Source organism: Chlamydotis macqueenii, chromosome 1, assembly GCF_036417535.1.
Source record: "Chlamydotis macqueenii isolate bChlMac1 chromosome 1, bChlMac1.mat, whole genome shotgun sequence".
Classification (NCBI taxonomy): domain Eukaryota; kingdom Metazoa; phylum Chordata; class Aves; order Otidiformes; family Otididae; genus Chlamydotis; species Chlamydotis macqueenii.
The window spans coordinates 138726358-138741796 of record NC_141556.1 but is presented as its reverse complement, the minus strand read 5'-3'; the positions used below and the strand labels follow the sequence as shown (position 1 = coordinate 138741796).

At 37.5% G+C, this 15439-nt stretch overlaps 1 protein-coding gene across 1 annotated transcript; it reads left to right on the top strand.

Moving 5' to 3' along the window:
• Nucleotides 1-3182: 3182 nt before the first annotated feature.
• Nucleotides 3183-11923, top strand: LOC147602293 (uncharacterized). The gene is made up of 4 exons (XM_086740501.1): nt 3183-3260; nt 7374-7721; nt 9354-9457; nt 11749-11923. The coding sequence occupies exons 1-4, from the start codon at nt 3212-3214 to the stop codon at nt 11899-11901; spliced, it is 654 nt and encodes a 217-aa protein (XP_086596627.1). The 5' UTR covers nt 3183-3211; the 3' UTR covers nt 11902-11923.
• The last annotated feature ends 3516 nt before the right edge of the window (nt 11924-15439 follow it).

Below are 15439 nucleotides of genomic sequence, written 5' to 3'. Positions count from 1 at the left end.
GTTATAAATAACTTTCTAAAAGTACTGACCTTTTCCCTGTCTTCAGTGCTCTATCTTGCAGTATGGATATCTATTTTTTTTACAGTTTCATTTTTACTACTCTAAGTATTTCTTAAATACAGTCCCTGCAGTACTCAGGAATGCTCTTTTGGGAGCTTAAACATGACAAACAGTAATATTAACAGTTTCAAACTTCCCAGTCTTATACTTGGTAGTTTAACAGTCTCCTCCCATCCTAAAAAAAAAAAAAAAAAAAAAAAAAAGAGGCTGAGAAAATGCCAGTTTTAAACAGATAATAGACGTAATGACAGTGTCAGGTGTTTATAGCACAGCCTTTTAGGAAAAGTCAAACTTAACCTGTTTTCCCCTGATTATCTGTACAACTTTGTTCCAGGAGAGGCTACCCATGAACTTCAGATGCCATCGTAACACTAAAAACACAACACATCAAGAGGGATAAAAGGTTTTTCTCTCTTATATTGTATGAGTAAATAATAGGATGCAGTTCTGGATCTGAAAACCTTAGAAATCTATAGAATTAAAATGGAAAACAAAATTATTATTCCTGCAGCTTTACAAAAGGTAAATTGAGACTCAAAAGTTGAAATAGTTTAGTAAAGTTTATGTACAAATTTGTTCCTTACTTACTTGCTTATGATGAAATGTCCCTATATTCTACAAACAATTAACTGCATTTCTACAACATAAACCTGATTAAAGCAACAAGAATAAAATTAGATGTTTTAATAAGTATATGCCTGTAGATCTAGTTCAATATATGTGGTAAATCAAAGCAAATTAAGCAATGCAGTGTGCTTATCTTAATCTAAATATGGCATAGGTGATTGGATACATTTTAATAAAAACATAATGTGTTATGCCTTAAAAATTGAAATTACATGGCTTTAATACTATTTATTTTATGTTTTCAAAAATCAGTATAATTAAAAAGTTGAAGATGTAAGAGACCAGAATAACTGAACTATGTGCAATTCCGTTATTCTTCCCACATTCAACTGCGCAAACAGGACACAGTGGTCCTGTAATGGAACTGAAGCAGGGGGAAAAAAAAAGGAGGTAAACAAAAGTGAAAGGTTGTCTGCATTTAGTCTTCCCAACTTCCTCAGTCATCCCTCACATTATTATTTACCTGCCATTCAGTTGGTCAGCTGCCTTCTATTATTAAATGTTGATGAACAGAATGCCAATAATGCCCAGATTTCCTTTTCAAAAGCAGGATTTGCAAACAACAGAAGAATCTGTGCCTTAGCTTCTGAAGCACAAAGAGAAAGGCTGATGCTGTTAGTGATTTCCTACCAGTGGAAAATGTATGTGTGCTCATCAGAGGCAGAACAGAAAGATCCCACAACAAACATGTAAAATCAAAGCATTACTTTTTGCTCTCAGGTTTACCCCTTTAGGACTACAGTCTGGCTAGTCTCAAAGGCTCAAAAGTTGCATCAAATCTGACTCTGAAGCTGGTTGCCTCCTCTACAACAAAGCAATAACACATAACAGAGAGCTGGGCTTTCAAATTTCTGGTAGATGGAAATATTGGGGAATAGAAAGAAATAGAGTAGTTTCCTTTTTGTTTAGTTTCATTGCCATAAGGACACAATATAGTCTAATAACCAGAGTAGACACCTGGAGGCATTCTAAAGATGCCCCTACTTCAAACAACAAATACTGTCCAGAATTGTCAATATCCCTGTGAGTTTTATGGAGATAGAAAATGACTTGGTTTTGTGTTGCTTTCAGCAATTTTTAAATTATTTTTTTTAAGGGAAAAATATTTCTTGTTTTATATGGTTCCAAATGTAGCTTCAGCTAGCCAGTATAGGGAGTTGTGTATTGTCAGAGCTTCAGTTACAGTAAAGCACTTGCAGACTGAAACGGGAGACCCGCTTCCTCTGTTCCACTATAGACCTTCCGAGGTGTGTCTGTTACGACACGTAGCTTGCAGCACCTTCCGTTTTGATGAATTGTGGTGGCTTTCACATTGGTCTGCTCTGCTCGTGGATCACATGGGGCCCCTCCAGGGGATTCAGTTATATAGAAAAAGACTTAATTTGGAAAGACCATGTAGTAGTAGAAGTGGAATACTCAATCCGCTATTCTTGGCTTTCAACAGTCATTCAGGACCTAAGCAAGCTCTGAAGGATTTTTATAAGTTCTCTTTTTGACTCATGTTCTTAAACTCTGCTTCTTATATGGAGAACCTGAAGCGGGGGTGGAGAGGGTGAGGCATGAGCCTTGTGGGCCTTCTGGCCCTCACCCTTTGGCCTCTGGCTGGGTGGCCGACTGGGCCTGACTCAGCCCAGCCCGGCTGCAAGAAGTGGAGAGATGTGAAGAGAACCTGAGAGGCGTCTGCCTGCCTGTTGTGAAGAATTTGTTGTGAGAGGAACAGCTGCAGACACCAAGGTCAGTGAAGGACGGGGAGGAGTAATGCTGCTCCTCCAGCCTGTGGTGCAGACCATGGTGAAACAGGCTGTCCCCCTGCAGCCCATAGAGGTCCACAGAGCAGCAGAGATCCATCTGAACCCGTGCTGGGGCAGCCATTCCAGAAGGACTCCACCCCGTGGAAGAAATGACCCACACTGGAGCAGTTTCACAAAGGACTGTAGCCCATGGGAGGGACCCCATGCTGGAGCATGTGAGGAATGTGAGGAGTTCTTCCCTCGAGGAGGAAGGAGCAATGGAAAAAAGACATGTGATGAACTGACTATAACCCCCATTCTCTCTTCCCCTCTGTGCCACTTGTCTGGGGAAGAAGGTAGAGATAATGTTAAGCCAGGGTAGAGGGAGGGGGGAGGTTATCTTGTTCTCTGTCTCATTATCCTGCTTTTTTTTAATAATAAACAAATAGTTTTTCCCAGGTCTGTTTTGCCCGTAATGGTAACTTCAATGATCTCTCCCTGTCCTTATCTCAAACCTCGAGTCTTTTTCTTATATTATCTCTCTCTATTCCTTCACAGGGTGCGGGGGTGAGAGAGAGACTGCGTAATCTGGTCCTGAGTGGGGCTAAACTGTGACAAGGTAGAAGAGGAAATAGTTACAGAAAGAAACCACAGGAAACGCCCATTAGGAAGAAAGTTAAAAACATGTTTTTAGGAGAGCTTGAATTTACTTTTCAACTACTTGCTGAAAGCTGTCGTATCACTAGTCTCAGCTGATGTTTTAAAACCTCTGCATTAACAATTCCAAGAAAACGATGTGGCTTGGTACATTAACTATGATGCCTTACTTTGCTCACTTTGCAGGTAAGTGGCAGGGGGTGTTGTCTTTGTATTTTATTTTACCTCAAAATTCTCCAAACCTTAACTGATCAAGGAAGGTAGTGCTAATTTTTAATCAAGGATGAAAGTGTCAGTTGCTCAGTTTTACTTATCAAAGGCTTCAAGCTGCTGTTTTATGGATGAAAGCAAAAATAAGAAAAAAAAAAGTATAAAATGCTTTAAAAAGTACATAGAAACTGAAATTACACCTGACTGGCACAAAATTGAATTTACATCTGAATGAAAAAGGAGAAAAACATGGGTTCATTTTTTGCATGTTAGGAATCTATATTGATATTTTATATACTGGTCAACTGGACAACATATTAAGTTTATTTCAGGATTTTTATAAAACTAAGTCTTGGAGTACTTTTAAAAGCATATGTATTCACTTACACCAACAAATGTAAAAGAAAAAACATAAAAGTTATTTAGAACTTTTTAAAAAAAAATTGTACAGCCTGATGAAAATATAAAAGAGAATGCAGATATGAGCCATCTGTTTCTCTTCAAAAAGTTAGCTACCTCTCCTTCATTGACTGAGGTGAGACTGGTTTTCTGTGGGTAGTGAAATATCACTATCAATATGATGTACTGATTTTTGAAGATACTTATTTTTCACCCAAATGAAAGGTGCGTCCCAGAAACTCTTCTGGATTATATCCATTTTAAAACGTGTTTCATGTTAGTTTTCAGGAATCTCTTTCAAGTACAGCCCAGTCATTTCTGAACATATATTCCTTAATATATACGTTCAAATAAGAAAAAGTCTAAAAAGAATGACTATATAAAAATAGGAGTAACAAGCTGGTTTAAAACATCTTATTGATTTGTTCTTACATTGTTAAAAGCATGTTTTATCTGCTCTTAGTAATGACTTTCCAATTTTTTATACCTCATAAAAATGCAGATGTAAAACTTAAAAGACGAACTCTTACATTTGAAAGCAATTCCATAAATACACATTTGTGATAGAAATCTAGTTTTATGCCCTCACATGGAAAATAAAAGATTCATTTCACAGAATTTTTAATGTCTTTATCTGAACTCATTACTCTATGTGAGAAATAGGTGCTTTTATAGTTATAAACCCCCCAACATTTTATCTTCTTAAACCTTTATTATGGGATTTAATTAATCCTTGCCTTTAAGTTACTATTTCTGTTTACTGACTACAAAGGGAGAGCATGGTTAAGTGTAAGCATTTACACTCTGGAGGGGAGGGATGACATCCAGAGGGACCTTGACAGGCTGGAGAGGTGGGCCATGCAAATCTTATGAAGATCAACCAGGCCAAGTGCAAGGTCCTGCATCTGGGTCAGGGCAATCCCAGGCACAAATACAGGCTGGGCGGAGAATCAAGAGCAGTTCTGAGGAGAAGGACTTGGGGGTCTTGGTTAATGAGAAGCTCAACATGAACTGGCAATGTGCGCTTGCAGCCCAGAAGGCCAACCACATCCTGGCCTGCATGGTCAGCAGGTGGAGGGAGGTGAGCCTCCCCCTCTACTCTGCCCTGGTGAGACCCCACCTGGAGTACTGCATCCAGTTCTGGAACCCCAACATAAGAAGGACATGGACTAGTTGGAGAGGGTCCAGAGGAGGGCCACAAAGATGATCAGGGGGCTGGAGTACCTTTCCTATGAGGACAGGCTGAGAGAGTTGGGGCTGCTCAGCCTGGAGAAGAGAAGGCTCCGGGGAGACCTTATGGTGGCCTTCCAGCACCTAAAGAGGGCCTACAGGAAAGACAGGGAGAAGCTCTTCAGTAGGGCCTGTTGTGACAGGACAAGAGGTAACAGTTTCAAAATAGAGGGAGATAGATTTAGATTAGATATTAAGAAAAACTTTTTTACACTGAGCGTGGTAGAACACTGGCACAGGTTGCCCAGAGAGGTGGTGGATGCCCCATCCCTGAAAACCTCCAAGGCCAGGTTGGATGCAGCTCTGAGCAACCTGATCTGTCTGGAGATGTCCCCGCTCCTTGCAGGAGGGTTGGACTAGATGACCCTTGAAGGTCCCTTCCAACCCTAACGATTCTATGATTGTATGATTCTAAATGTGGATACTTAAAATGTAAATAACTGAGTTTAAAGTAGAATAATCTCACATGATTTACTAGTTAAAATTTCAAAACTCAAATGCAGATAAAGTTTAGTCATTTAAGGTGCTAAAAAGGCTGAGATATGACCTAAAATGGGTGTCAAGTAGGGGACTGTTCTGTCATGCAGAATAAATTGTAGGAGTTTATCACTACGTTGCCTGGAAAAGCTCCTTCAAATTGTTTGCCAGTAGAGGATTCCTTAAGTAAAGCGCACTTCAGTGACCTCCAGGATTTGGCTTATGCCATGATGCCTGTGGTGAGGGAGGAAATGTAGACATTGCAGCCTGTCAGCTTTTAGACTGGGTAGCAATTGCCTTTGGAAGAGGGTATGTCTAGATACGTTATCAGTTTAGCCTTCTGGATCCTTTGCAATTTATATCAGATTTGTTTCTTGAGGTGTATTGTCTTGTTCATGGTGCATTTTTTGCCTTTTTTTTTTCCCTTTTAGCTGTTCAAAGCACCATTATAGATTTACGTCAGGCGTGCTCTGAATCATTTTGCTAATTGTTGCCTGTATATGTGCAAGAATTTTCTCTCAAAATCTGCATCATCTATGGTTTTGTCATCCTTCTGCATTAAATGTATACAGTTAGTGTATGTGCAATTAGTATCCATATATGGCTTTACTTGAAAAATCAAAAAATACTGAAATATTCTGGGGTGTGATGTTAGGAACTAGCAAAGCTGAAAAAATATGGAAATTGAAGATTGTTTTGATATTGCATAGAAACTATACCAAGTAGTGACTCTGAGTAAACTTGAATAATCCTTAGTTTAATTTAATACGAGCAAAGAGCTTCTTTTTTTCCTAAAGTATTGATTACCATTGTGATTATTTAATTTTTAATTTTTACTCTGTTTAGCTGTAATTTTGTCTTCTTGTTTTGCAGTATTTATGCCCATGACAAAGGGCAGGCAAATATTTAAATAATGATATATTGAAATAATAGGATAAAGTTAACAGAGTATTAACATTACTTTTAATAAAGGTAATAATGATCTCTCGTTTCCTTTGGTCTACTCCTATTTTAATATAATCCTGGCTTTTTGTGTGATATTGACCTCTAGAACAATTTTAACTGCCATTTTTCCCCAGATGTCCTTCAAAATCACATCATGGAAATAGATTTTTCACATGTTTTGATTAGCTTAATAATGACATAACTATCTCATACCATAAACTGTATCTGTGATATTGGCAATATGTGTTTCCTGGTAAAACACCTTCATTAAAAATACTGTATGCACATACACAGCAATTGTGAAAAGAGGATTTCAGTTTTACATGTTGATGAGAATAAAGGTATTTTCAGAGCTTTTTAAGTAAATTGTTGCCAAAATAAGTTTTAGCGTCATCCTTCATTTTCATACAAAATTAAATATGCCCAATGACTATCAAGTCATTATGAATTGTGTAAAAAATGTATCTGACAAGCTTTTACAGAGATAATAAAATTTGAGCCAGAAACTATTGTATACGTAGGAAATGTAATACTTAGATGAAGCATAGACACTTGCAGAACAACATTTTAAGTTTGTAGAAGTACATGTATTTTTTTTTAACTTTTTGCAAGTTGAAAATATTGTCTGCAATTTCCCAGAGCGAAGCTTTGTTACGAAGGCATGCCAAAAGTTTAAGAATAATAGCAACTGTATGAAACTTAATCTAGTCTTCTACTCCATTTGCAGTTCCTACTTTGTCACCTTCTTGGCTTTCATTCTTATACTTTACATGTAATTTACTTGCTACATGATCTTTAGGCAAAGTTAATGACTGTCTGTCTAGCTCTGTTTTGAATGTTTACTGCACCATTGGTTTCTCAGAAGACTGTAGCAAAACTTTGCCTGAGTCAAGGACACCTTTCACCATACGTCCCTATAGCTGTGGCTTTCTTTTTGTCCAGATATCGGCTATGCCCACGTATTTGATTGGCCAAGACAACCTTTCCTAAGAGACCTTATCTCTGTTTAATTGAATGTCCTGTATTTACACCTTACAGCCAGAAGCGGGGCAGAGCTTTCAGTCATGCAATACCCTGAAGATGCGAGTGTGCTCCTTAACTCCACGGTGTGGATGCTGTGTGTATTTGAGTATCCCAGTGAGGAGAACGAGGAGCCAGTCGTATACTGGAGGAAAGGCCCTGAGAGCCACAACCAGAAGAGCCTCCAGTCGAGCCGTGACATGGGCAGGCCTCAGGTACACATTATAAAAAACACCCTCAGGGGATTCTCAATCTTAAAACTGAGCAACGTTGACCAGAGTGCCAGTAACATCTATTTCTGTGATGTGACGCTAACGCAGAAAATCCAGGGCAAACGTGGAAACGGCACCAAGCTGACTGTGCATGGTAAGGAGCACTTGGGAGTGGCTGAAAAGGACTCGATGTGTGCAAGGTGAACTAAATTTTCATTCAGCCTTACTGCCTTCTCTTCCACAACTCACCTCTGCTGGAAGAAGGGTGGGAAAAAACAGTCTACAGTCGTGTGAGTAGGGGAGGGAAGGCATGCTTTTTGTTTGAACTATTTATACAGCTGGACAGACAGACTTCTTGAGGGCAGAGACTTTTCTTTGGATCTAGACGAGTTCACTGTGCAGTAGAACATTGACTCTATTTTACTGAATTCTAAATATTTTATGTATTACAATATATATAGCATCAATTAAAATTGTATAAATAGTTATTTTAAATATTTTTTTCATCTTCTTCACAAACATTTGCTGCGTCTTTACTTTACTCCATACAAAAAAAAAAACCAAAAAAACAAACCCAAATGAAACCCCTGATAATCTTTCATTATCTTTTTAATAATTTTCATCAGTCTTTATTAGCCAATGGTCTCTTTTTAAATGTGAAGTTTGTGCTTTCTCTTCCAGTTACTGAAAAATTAACAGTAAATTCACACAGCAGTGTGAGTGTTTTTAGAAAGAGTGTATGTGAAAGTAGGGATATGTGGGAGTGGAATTTTCTTTCTGATTATAAAATAATTTTCAACACCTTATAACTCTTCCCCTGTCCTCTAATTATGAATCCAGTTTCCATAATCCTGCTGGGGATGTCCATCAGTGACCAAGATACACTATTTCAGATGAGCCAAGTTTTCTCTATGTGGACTTTCCAGACAAATCTGACTAGCAAATGTTAAATGCCACAAAACATCTTTCTCATTCTAGATTTCACATTATATTTAATAACTGACCAATGCAATTCTTCTAAGTCACTAGAAAAACGTAGCAGTCAATGAAATTCTTTTGACTGTCACACCATAAACTCTTTAGCAGAGCTTGTTGTGATAGGACAAGGGGAAATGGTCTTAAACTAAAAGACGGCAGATTTAGACTAGATATAAGGAAAAAAATTTTTACAATGAGGGTGGTGGAACACTGGAACAGGTTGCCCAGAGAGATGGTGGATGTCCCGTCCCTGGAAACATTCAAGGCCAGGTTGGATGGTGCTCTGAGCAACCTGATCTGTTGGAGATGTCCCTGCTCCTTGCAGGGGGGTTGGACTAGATGACCTTTAAAGGTCCCTTCCAACCTAAACTATTCTATGATTCTATATGCATGTCTTTGGTTGATTTAAATTAAAAAAAAAAAAAAGAAGAAGAAAAAATTGTCTGAGAGACTTAGGAAGGTAATTGTCATTTAGATTGGCTTTTTCATCATTACCTAAGAATGTGCTACACAACAAAGATGTTTTTGGATACCCCACTTCCAGTAAACGGAGAATTTAATTTACTTTCCATTGTGTAAATAGCTTACAACAGGTTCAAAAATCTCATATCTGAAGTAAAAAGAAGACAACAGTCCTCTCACAAGACGCTTAACCTTTTAGCCTGAAAAAGTAGTGAAAGGAAATATGAAAAAAAACGATAATGCTGCTGCCTTGTCAATCTTCACTAATCTTTCAAATGAAAAGTTATCAGAAAAGTAACTTTTTTTTCCTTTTTCAAATACTTAATTTGCTTTCTTTTTGTTTCAGATTTCAAATGCAAAGACTGCATAAGATCAGATAAGACCTGGTTGGGTTGGTTCCTTCTTCTTGGATACACCATCTTTGTCACCACAGTTATCATAGCTTTTGGTGTAAGTAATAGCTTCAGAAATAAATACTACAAACCTAAAGACGGGTGGCATCTTCTGACGGAAATAAATTATAAGCAGATTAGCCTGAATATGCATTTGTGGCAACATAAAAAGGTCACTCTACGTTACATTTTGTTAACTAGTGTCGGAAGTAGAACCCCCTACCTGTGAACGTTTTGAGGGAATGGCCATGATAAAAAAAAAGGAAGCTGTGACACACAGAGAAATTATATCTGTTATTTTTCTGAGCTTGTTACTGATCTTGTCACTTTTACCTGGAAACAAAAGGGAATGAGAAAAAAAAATGTCTAAATGATTAGCAATTTGAAACACATCCTGTTCCCTCCATGCTTCTGGGCTTCAGCTCCTAATTTCGTGAGCTCCCTTGGACATAGATCAATGTCTTACTCATAGTCTGGCCAACCAACGAGTCATGCCAGGGTTTTATGTCCACTCCCACGCACTAGTTGGTGCAGGTCACTGCCTGACATTTACCTGGCCAGTAGTGCAGCACCCTGGCAACTCTAAAACTAAAAATATTTTGCAAGAAAACAAGAAAACATTTTTTTTGGATACAATATTGTCTAAGCCCAGGGTGAGTTCTTATGCTTCCCATAGTATTTTAAAAATCCTTCCCTCTATCCTAGCTGTGTCTCTGTTTCCCACTTCAGGAAAAACCTCCTAATAATTTTAATTTATTATTTTTTGTGGAACCAAAACATAAACAGCCAGCTATTAATGAATAGCTCTACTTTGATCCTACTTTGGAATATCCTTTATGTAAATGAAACTATTTGGAAGGAAATGAGTGAGAGCTGAAGAAATCTAAGCTATGCCATAACTTGATGCAAATGAGCGTCACAGTCTTTGAATGCATGGATGGCGCTACACTCGTGCATAACCCTCAACAGTACAACATGCTCTACTTATATTTACAAAGTCTGTACTTGCGAGTGTATTTCAAAGATTATCATTTACAGGACACCTAAAACATTCCCTGTGCTTCACCAACAATGTCCCTCCTCAAATCCACTACTGTAGAGTGCCTTAAAAGTTAACAAACACAGGATAAATTGGACCAAGAGGGAATAGGTACCAAACTTAGGCTTAGAGGAAGAAAATTTAGCTGTTGAGGAACCACCACAGTTTTAAACCAGTAGCTATTTTAAGTCCAGAAAGAGGGATCCTTCAGATAGTCAAGTCCTGACTGAAAGGTAGGATTTCCTTCACCTTGTTCTCTCTTTCTCAGCTTGTGCTACTTAAAGGGACTACGGTGTCACTGAACCTGGCATTATGGCAACAGCTCCCTCTCAGCTGATACTGCCGCACAGAACTGTATTATTACGTAAGACTCAGCACCAGTAACATAAGTTACGAGACTTAAAAAGACATTTGCAGTATCCAGTTGCTCTTCTAGGTCAAGTAAAGTTTGGGTTTTGAGTTTTTTTTTTAACAACCAGTTGTTAAATACACCAAAACCACAAACATTCACACCGTTCAGGCAGCAGAAAACAAGGTCTGTGTATTAAGGAAGACAGTAAACTTGTGCCAGAGAGAGATGTGCTAAACAGTCAAACCTTGCTAAAACACAAGAGGAGCAGAAGCCTGCCAGAAGCTATTTTGCATCAGAATCTACAAAATCAGCGAACCTAAAATTAGCCACCATGAACACAAGCAGTAGCAAATTCTACTTGGGTAGGGCTGTAGCAAACTCTGTTTGTGTGGGGCTGCGATAGAGTTTAACTGTGTTCATAGCAGCCTCTGCAGTGCTGTGTTTTGGATCTGTGGTTAAAAATCCACAGTGTTTGTAACACATCAATGTTTTGGCTGAACAGTGCTTGAATGGCATCATGGCTTTCTCTTTTTTTTCACTCTGCTGCCCCAGCGAGTAGGCTGAGGTGGGCAAGAGGCTGGGAGGGGGCACAGCCAGGACAGCTGACCCCAACTGACCAAAGAGATGTCCCATACCATATAGTGACATGCTCAGCAATAAAAACTCAGGTAAGGAAAGCAGAACAAAGGGGGTTTTTTTTTGCTTCCAATGTGACTATTGGTCAGAGTATCTAAGCTTACATATCATTAAAATTTATTATTATTAATAATAATGAATAGTCTGTCAATTCATGATTTCATTTTGACTGTGATATGCATAACAACTTTTAAAAAAATAATCAGAGTAACTCCTGGATTGCTGTCTCAGTAAAGTTAGCAATATGTTCTCTGAAAAGATGGGTTATCTGATGGAAACATGTTGACTGCTTAAAAACACATTTTGTGGAATATTTCAACAGATTCACCAGTGCTGTAAAAAGTGCAAGAATGAGTCAAGAAATACAGATAGCAGTGCTACCCTGCCAAGTGAATGGATTTATGACCAGCCATCCAGATCAGTTAATAATGTTGTTAATCAAGTATATGAAGATATGTCACTAATAAGAACTTAATTAATTACAGAGAATACTAAAGGCTAAAGACAGACTTCCATGGCTGTTTGGGGTACTTCCATGTTTTTCTTTTATAGTCGGTAGCTTTTCTAAAATTTATTTGTACCTTAATAAGGAAAGATGGAAACTTACTGCATTTTTCTGTTCTCATATTGGAACTCCAGTTTTCTAATCTCAGCAGGTGTCATGTTGTATATCCTTATCAAGATTATAATTAAAATGGAAGGCGTGAAGTCTTACACAGCTGTCCAGCTCGCAAATACAGAAAACAATTTTCTTAGTGCCTCTCTGTCTTTCCTTAGTACAGTTACAATTGCACAAGTTTTCTCCCTTGTAATTACCTAAGACTGATTAAGAAAAATATATTTCAAATTTGCCATTTCTTTGTGGCATATGAAAAAAATAGTGGTAACTGATACTGACTAGGAATGGTATCTACATACAGCTTACATTCTCAAACATAAATCTATTATTTAGGGAAGTATGAAATTATTTGAGAAAAAAAATTATTCCCTGATCAAACAGTATCAAAAACATGTGAGGGAAAAAAAAAAAATCATGTAGAGCACATCTCCAGAATACAACAGGATCTCAGACTAATTTCCTAAAATCAGTAAAAGTATTTCAGCATAGAAGGATCTGTGCTGCCTAAAGTACTCTTTACCATCTATAGACCAAGAGGGAAAGATAGAGATGTACTACAGGGATGAACTATTCTTAATAATCTCTTAGGATTTGTATGTCTTGCCTGCTTAAATGTACTTCTGTAGTGAATATTTAAATAAGAAAAAATATCTTAGCATATCCTTAGCATAATCTGAAGTAATAATGTCAGAACAGACAAATTAACATTGTCCTTCACCATGAAAATATGTTCATCCTTAGGATAAAATATTACCTTATCCTGTCTCATCTTCTAGATTTGACTTTGTCTGTACTAATGATTTTCAAAAGAATTTGTGAAATCTGAATTAAAAAAAAAACCACAACAAAATAATGGTTTCCCAGACAACACAGCTAGCAGAGCTAGTAACGTTCCAGCAGAAATGGCACTTTTTTTTTAAAAGACCCTACAAGTATTGTTTGCAATTATCCTTATTGCAACCCTTTATCAACAGCATAATGGTACGAAATAGGCATGCATTTTAGCAAGTTTCATTTCCTTCAGCCTTTTAAGATACTAATAACATATTTTTAAAAAACAGTTATACAGCCTATTTGTGTAGCAAGTTCATCAGAAGATGAAATTCTGACAAGTGCAGGTTCTGCTTTCAGCAACACAAGGACTACACCTGAAACACTCTAACGTAACAACAGAATCTATTTAAGAAGTACTCTTAAAATTACAAATTAATATATTTCATTGTGGTTTGTTTTGACAAGAGATCACTAACTGATTTTCAACTCCATTTATTTAGAACTGTTTGAAAGAGGACTCCCTACTACCTTAGGCTTTTGTAAGAAACATAAACAAAGTGACTAGAATCCTTTTTCAGCAAAACTGATTTCTGACATTCTAACAGAAAATTCCAGGTATTAGCATAATTAGCCAGGAAAGATCCATACCAAACTGAAGAACTTGCAAAGTGGTGAAAAACCCCTGAAATTCCTTTCATTCAGAAAGGCTAATATTCACTGCCTGAAGAATATGGCTACTGTTAACAGAAAGCAAATTCTAAAAGGCTATGATCTTCTTAGATTTCTGTTTCTCTTTCAAATAGGAAATATTTAACCAATAAAAATATGTAGGTTTAATTGCCCAGTAAGACTATACATAGAAGATATTTAAAACAGAAAAAGGATTAGGTTAGGAACACAAACAGCTATATATCCCAACTGGGAAAGCTGGGATGGGGTACGGATAGGATCAGTACCAATTCAGATGAAGATCGGTAGAAGACTATCTAAAAGGGGTCAGAGCTTTTCCCATGAAATAGACTGACCTAAGTCAAGGTACTTAGTAGCCTTCCTACCCTGGAAGAAGCCTTTGCAAACATTCCTCAGTTACGCCCCACTTGTGTAGTGCATGTGAATGGCACGTACCTGCCACAGAACCAGACACTACATTTGCCACATCCATATGGTCTCCTCTGTTCTAGATCATTTTTGGCAAAAAAAACCCAAAACAAAACAAAAACTATTGCTATTTTATCAGATATAGGAAATGCACTTAAGACTTAGAGATTTTAAAATGAAAGTTCTGCCCAGGCTCAAACATTCAAATAGTAAATGCAGACCTAAACACAAAACTAAATTAAAAGGCTTTGAAGTTTACAAAGATAAATAGGAAGAAATCATGACCAATTCACACAATTATGGAGAGCAAGTAGACTCACCTTCAATAAGGTTATGTCTGTATTGTAAAAACGTTACTTTGCATAGAAAAAATAGGTTTTCTTTAAACTTTACATCTGGCATTTTCAAGGTGATACAGCGGAGGGAATGAGGGAAGGAGGAATTAAAACCAGTAGTATTTACAACACCTGAATACTTAGAAGCTGCCTTGCCTTTTTACATGAAACAGAGACTGTGATTATCCTCCTGATTTATCTTGTGCAAGTATTTCCCAAATATACTAATTGATGAAGAAACTCCTCCTTTTTCAAACAAGGTATCATTTTTCACACACACAAAAAAAAAATGGACTTAAAACATATTTGGCTGAAAATAATGCACTTCTGATTGTGCTTCCCGATGCTTCGTTAGGACCAACTGAACAACTTAAGAGAAAATACAGTTGCATCCTTCTACTTTGGAAAGGTCATACACAATCAAAATCCATTTATTAAATGGTGGTAACTGAAAAAATCTGAGGCTTGCTATGCATGCAGCAGTATCCACTTGTGTTATGACTGAACAGATTTCTGCTCTTCAACGCTTATGCTCCAACATAATCCCCACACCCCACTTAATCTTACCACAGTGAACACTCCTACATTTTATCTCTGCATCAGTATGATTTTATTCTTCCTGAAAAACCTTGTATTATCTTATCATAAACCTGGAAAGGTCAATTTCTAAAGCATTCAACATTACCTACAGCTCTTGGGGCTCAGTAAACATGATACAGCCTGTGTTCATGCAGGTGACTGATACCTGCTGAAAAAAGTCAGATTTTTATGGATTAAAGAGCAGAGCAAACGGAGACAGCATTGATGCTCAAAAGCAACATGCATCATCAGTAAAAGAAGTTTGTATTTAATAACCTTCTCCTTTAAAAGTCTTTTAGAAAATGCATCTAAACAGCCTTTGTACAGGGTCACTAAATATATACCTATATGGCACCATTATTGCTCAGAAAGGTAACCAGTTAGATAGTGTACGCTGTTTCTGAAAGCTTATGAGTAGCTCCAAGCCCCCAGAACGCTAGGTTAAAAAGAGCTGTTTTGTTTCCACCAGAGCGCCAAAAAAAGTATTACCACTGAGTCAGAGACTTGGGCCATAGCAGATCAGTGTGAAAGAAGACAATTTCTTAATCGCATTATCTGCTATTTCTACTCATGCTGAAAGTTATCCTCTGTATAAATTAGCATGGAGG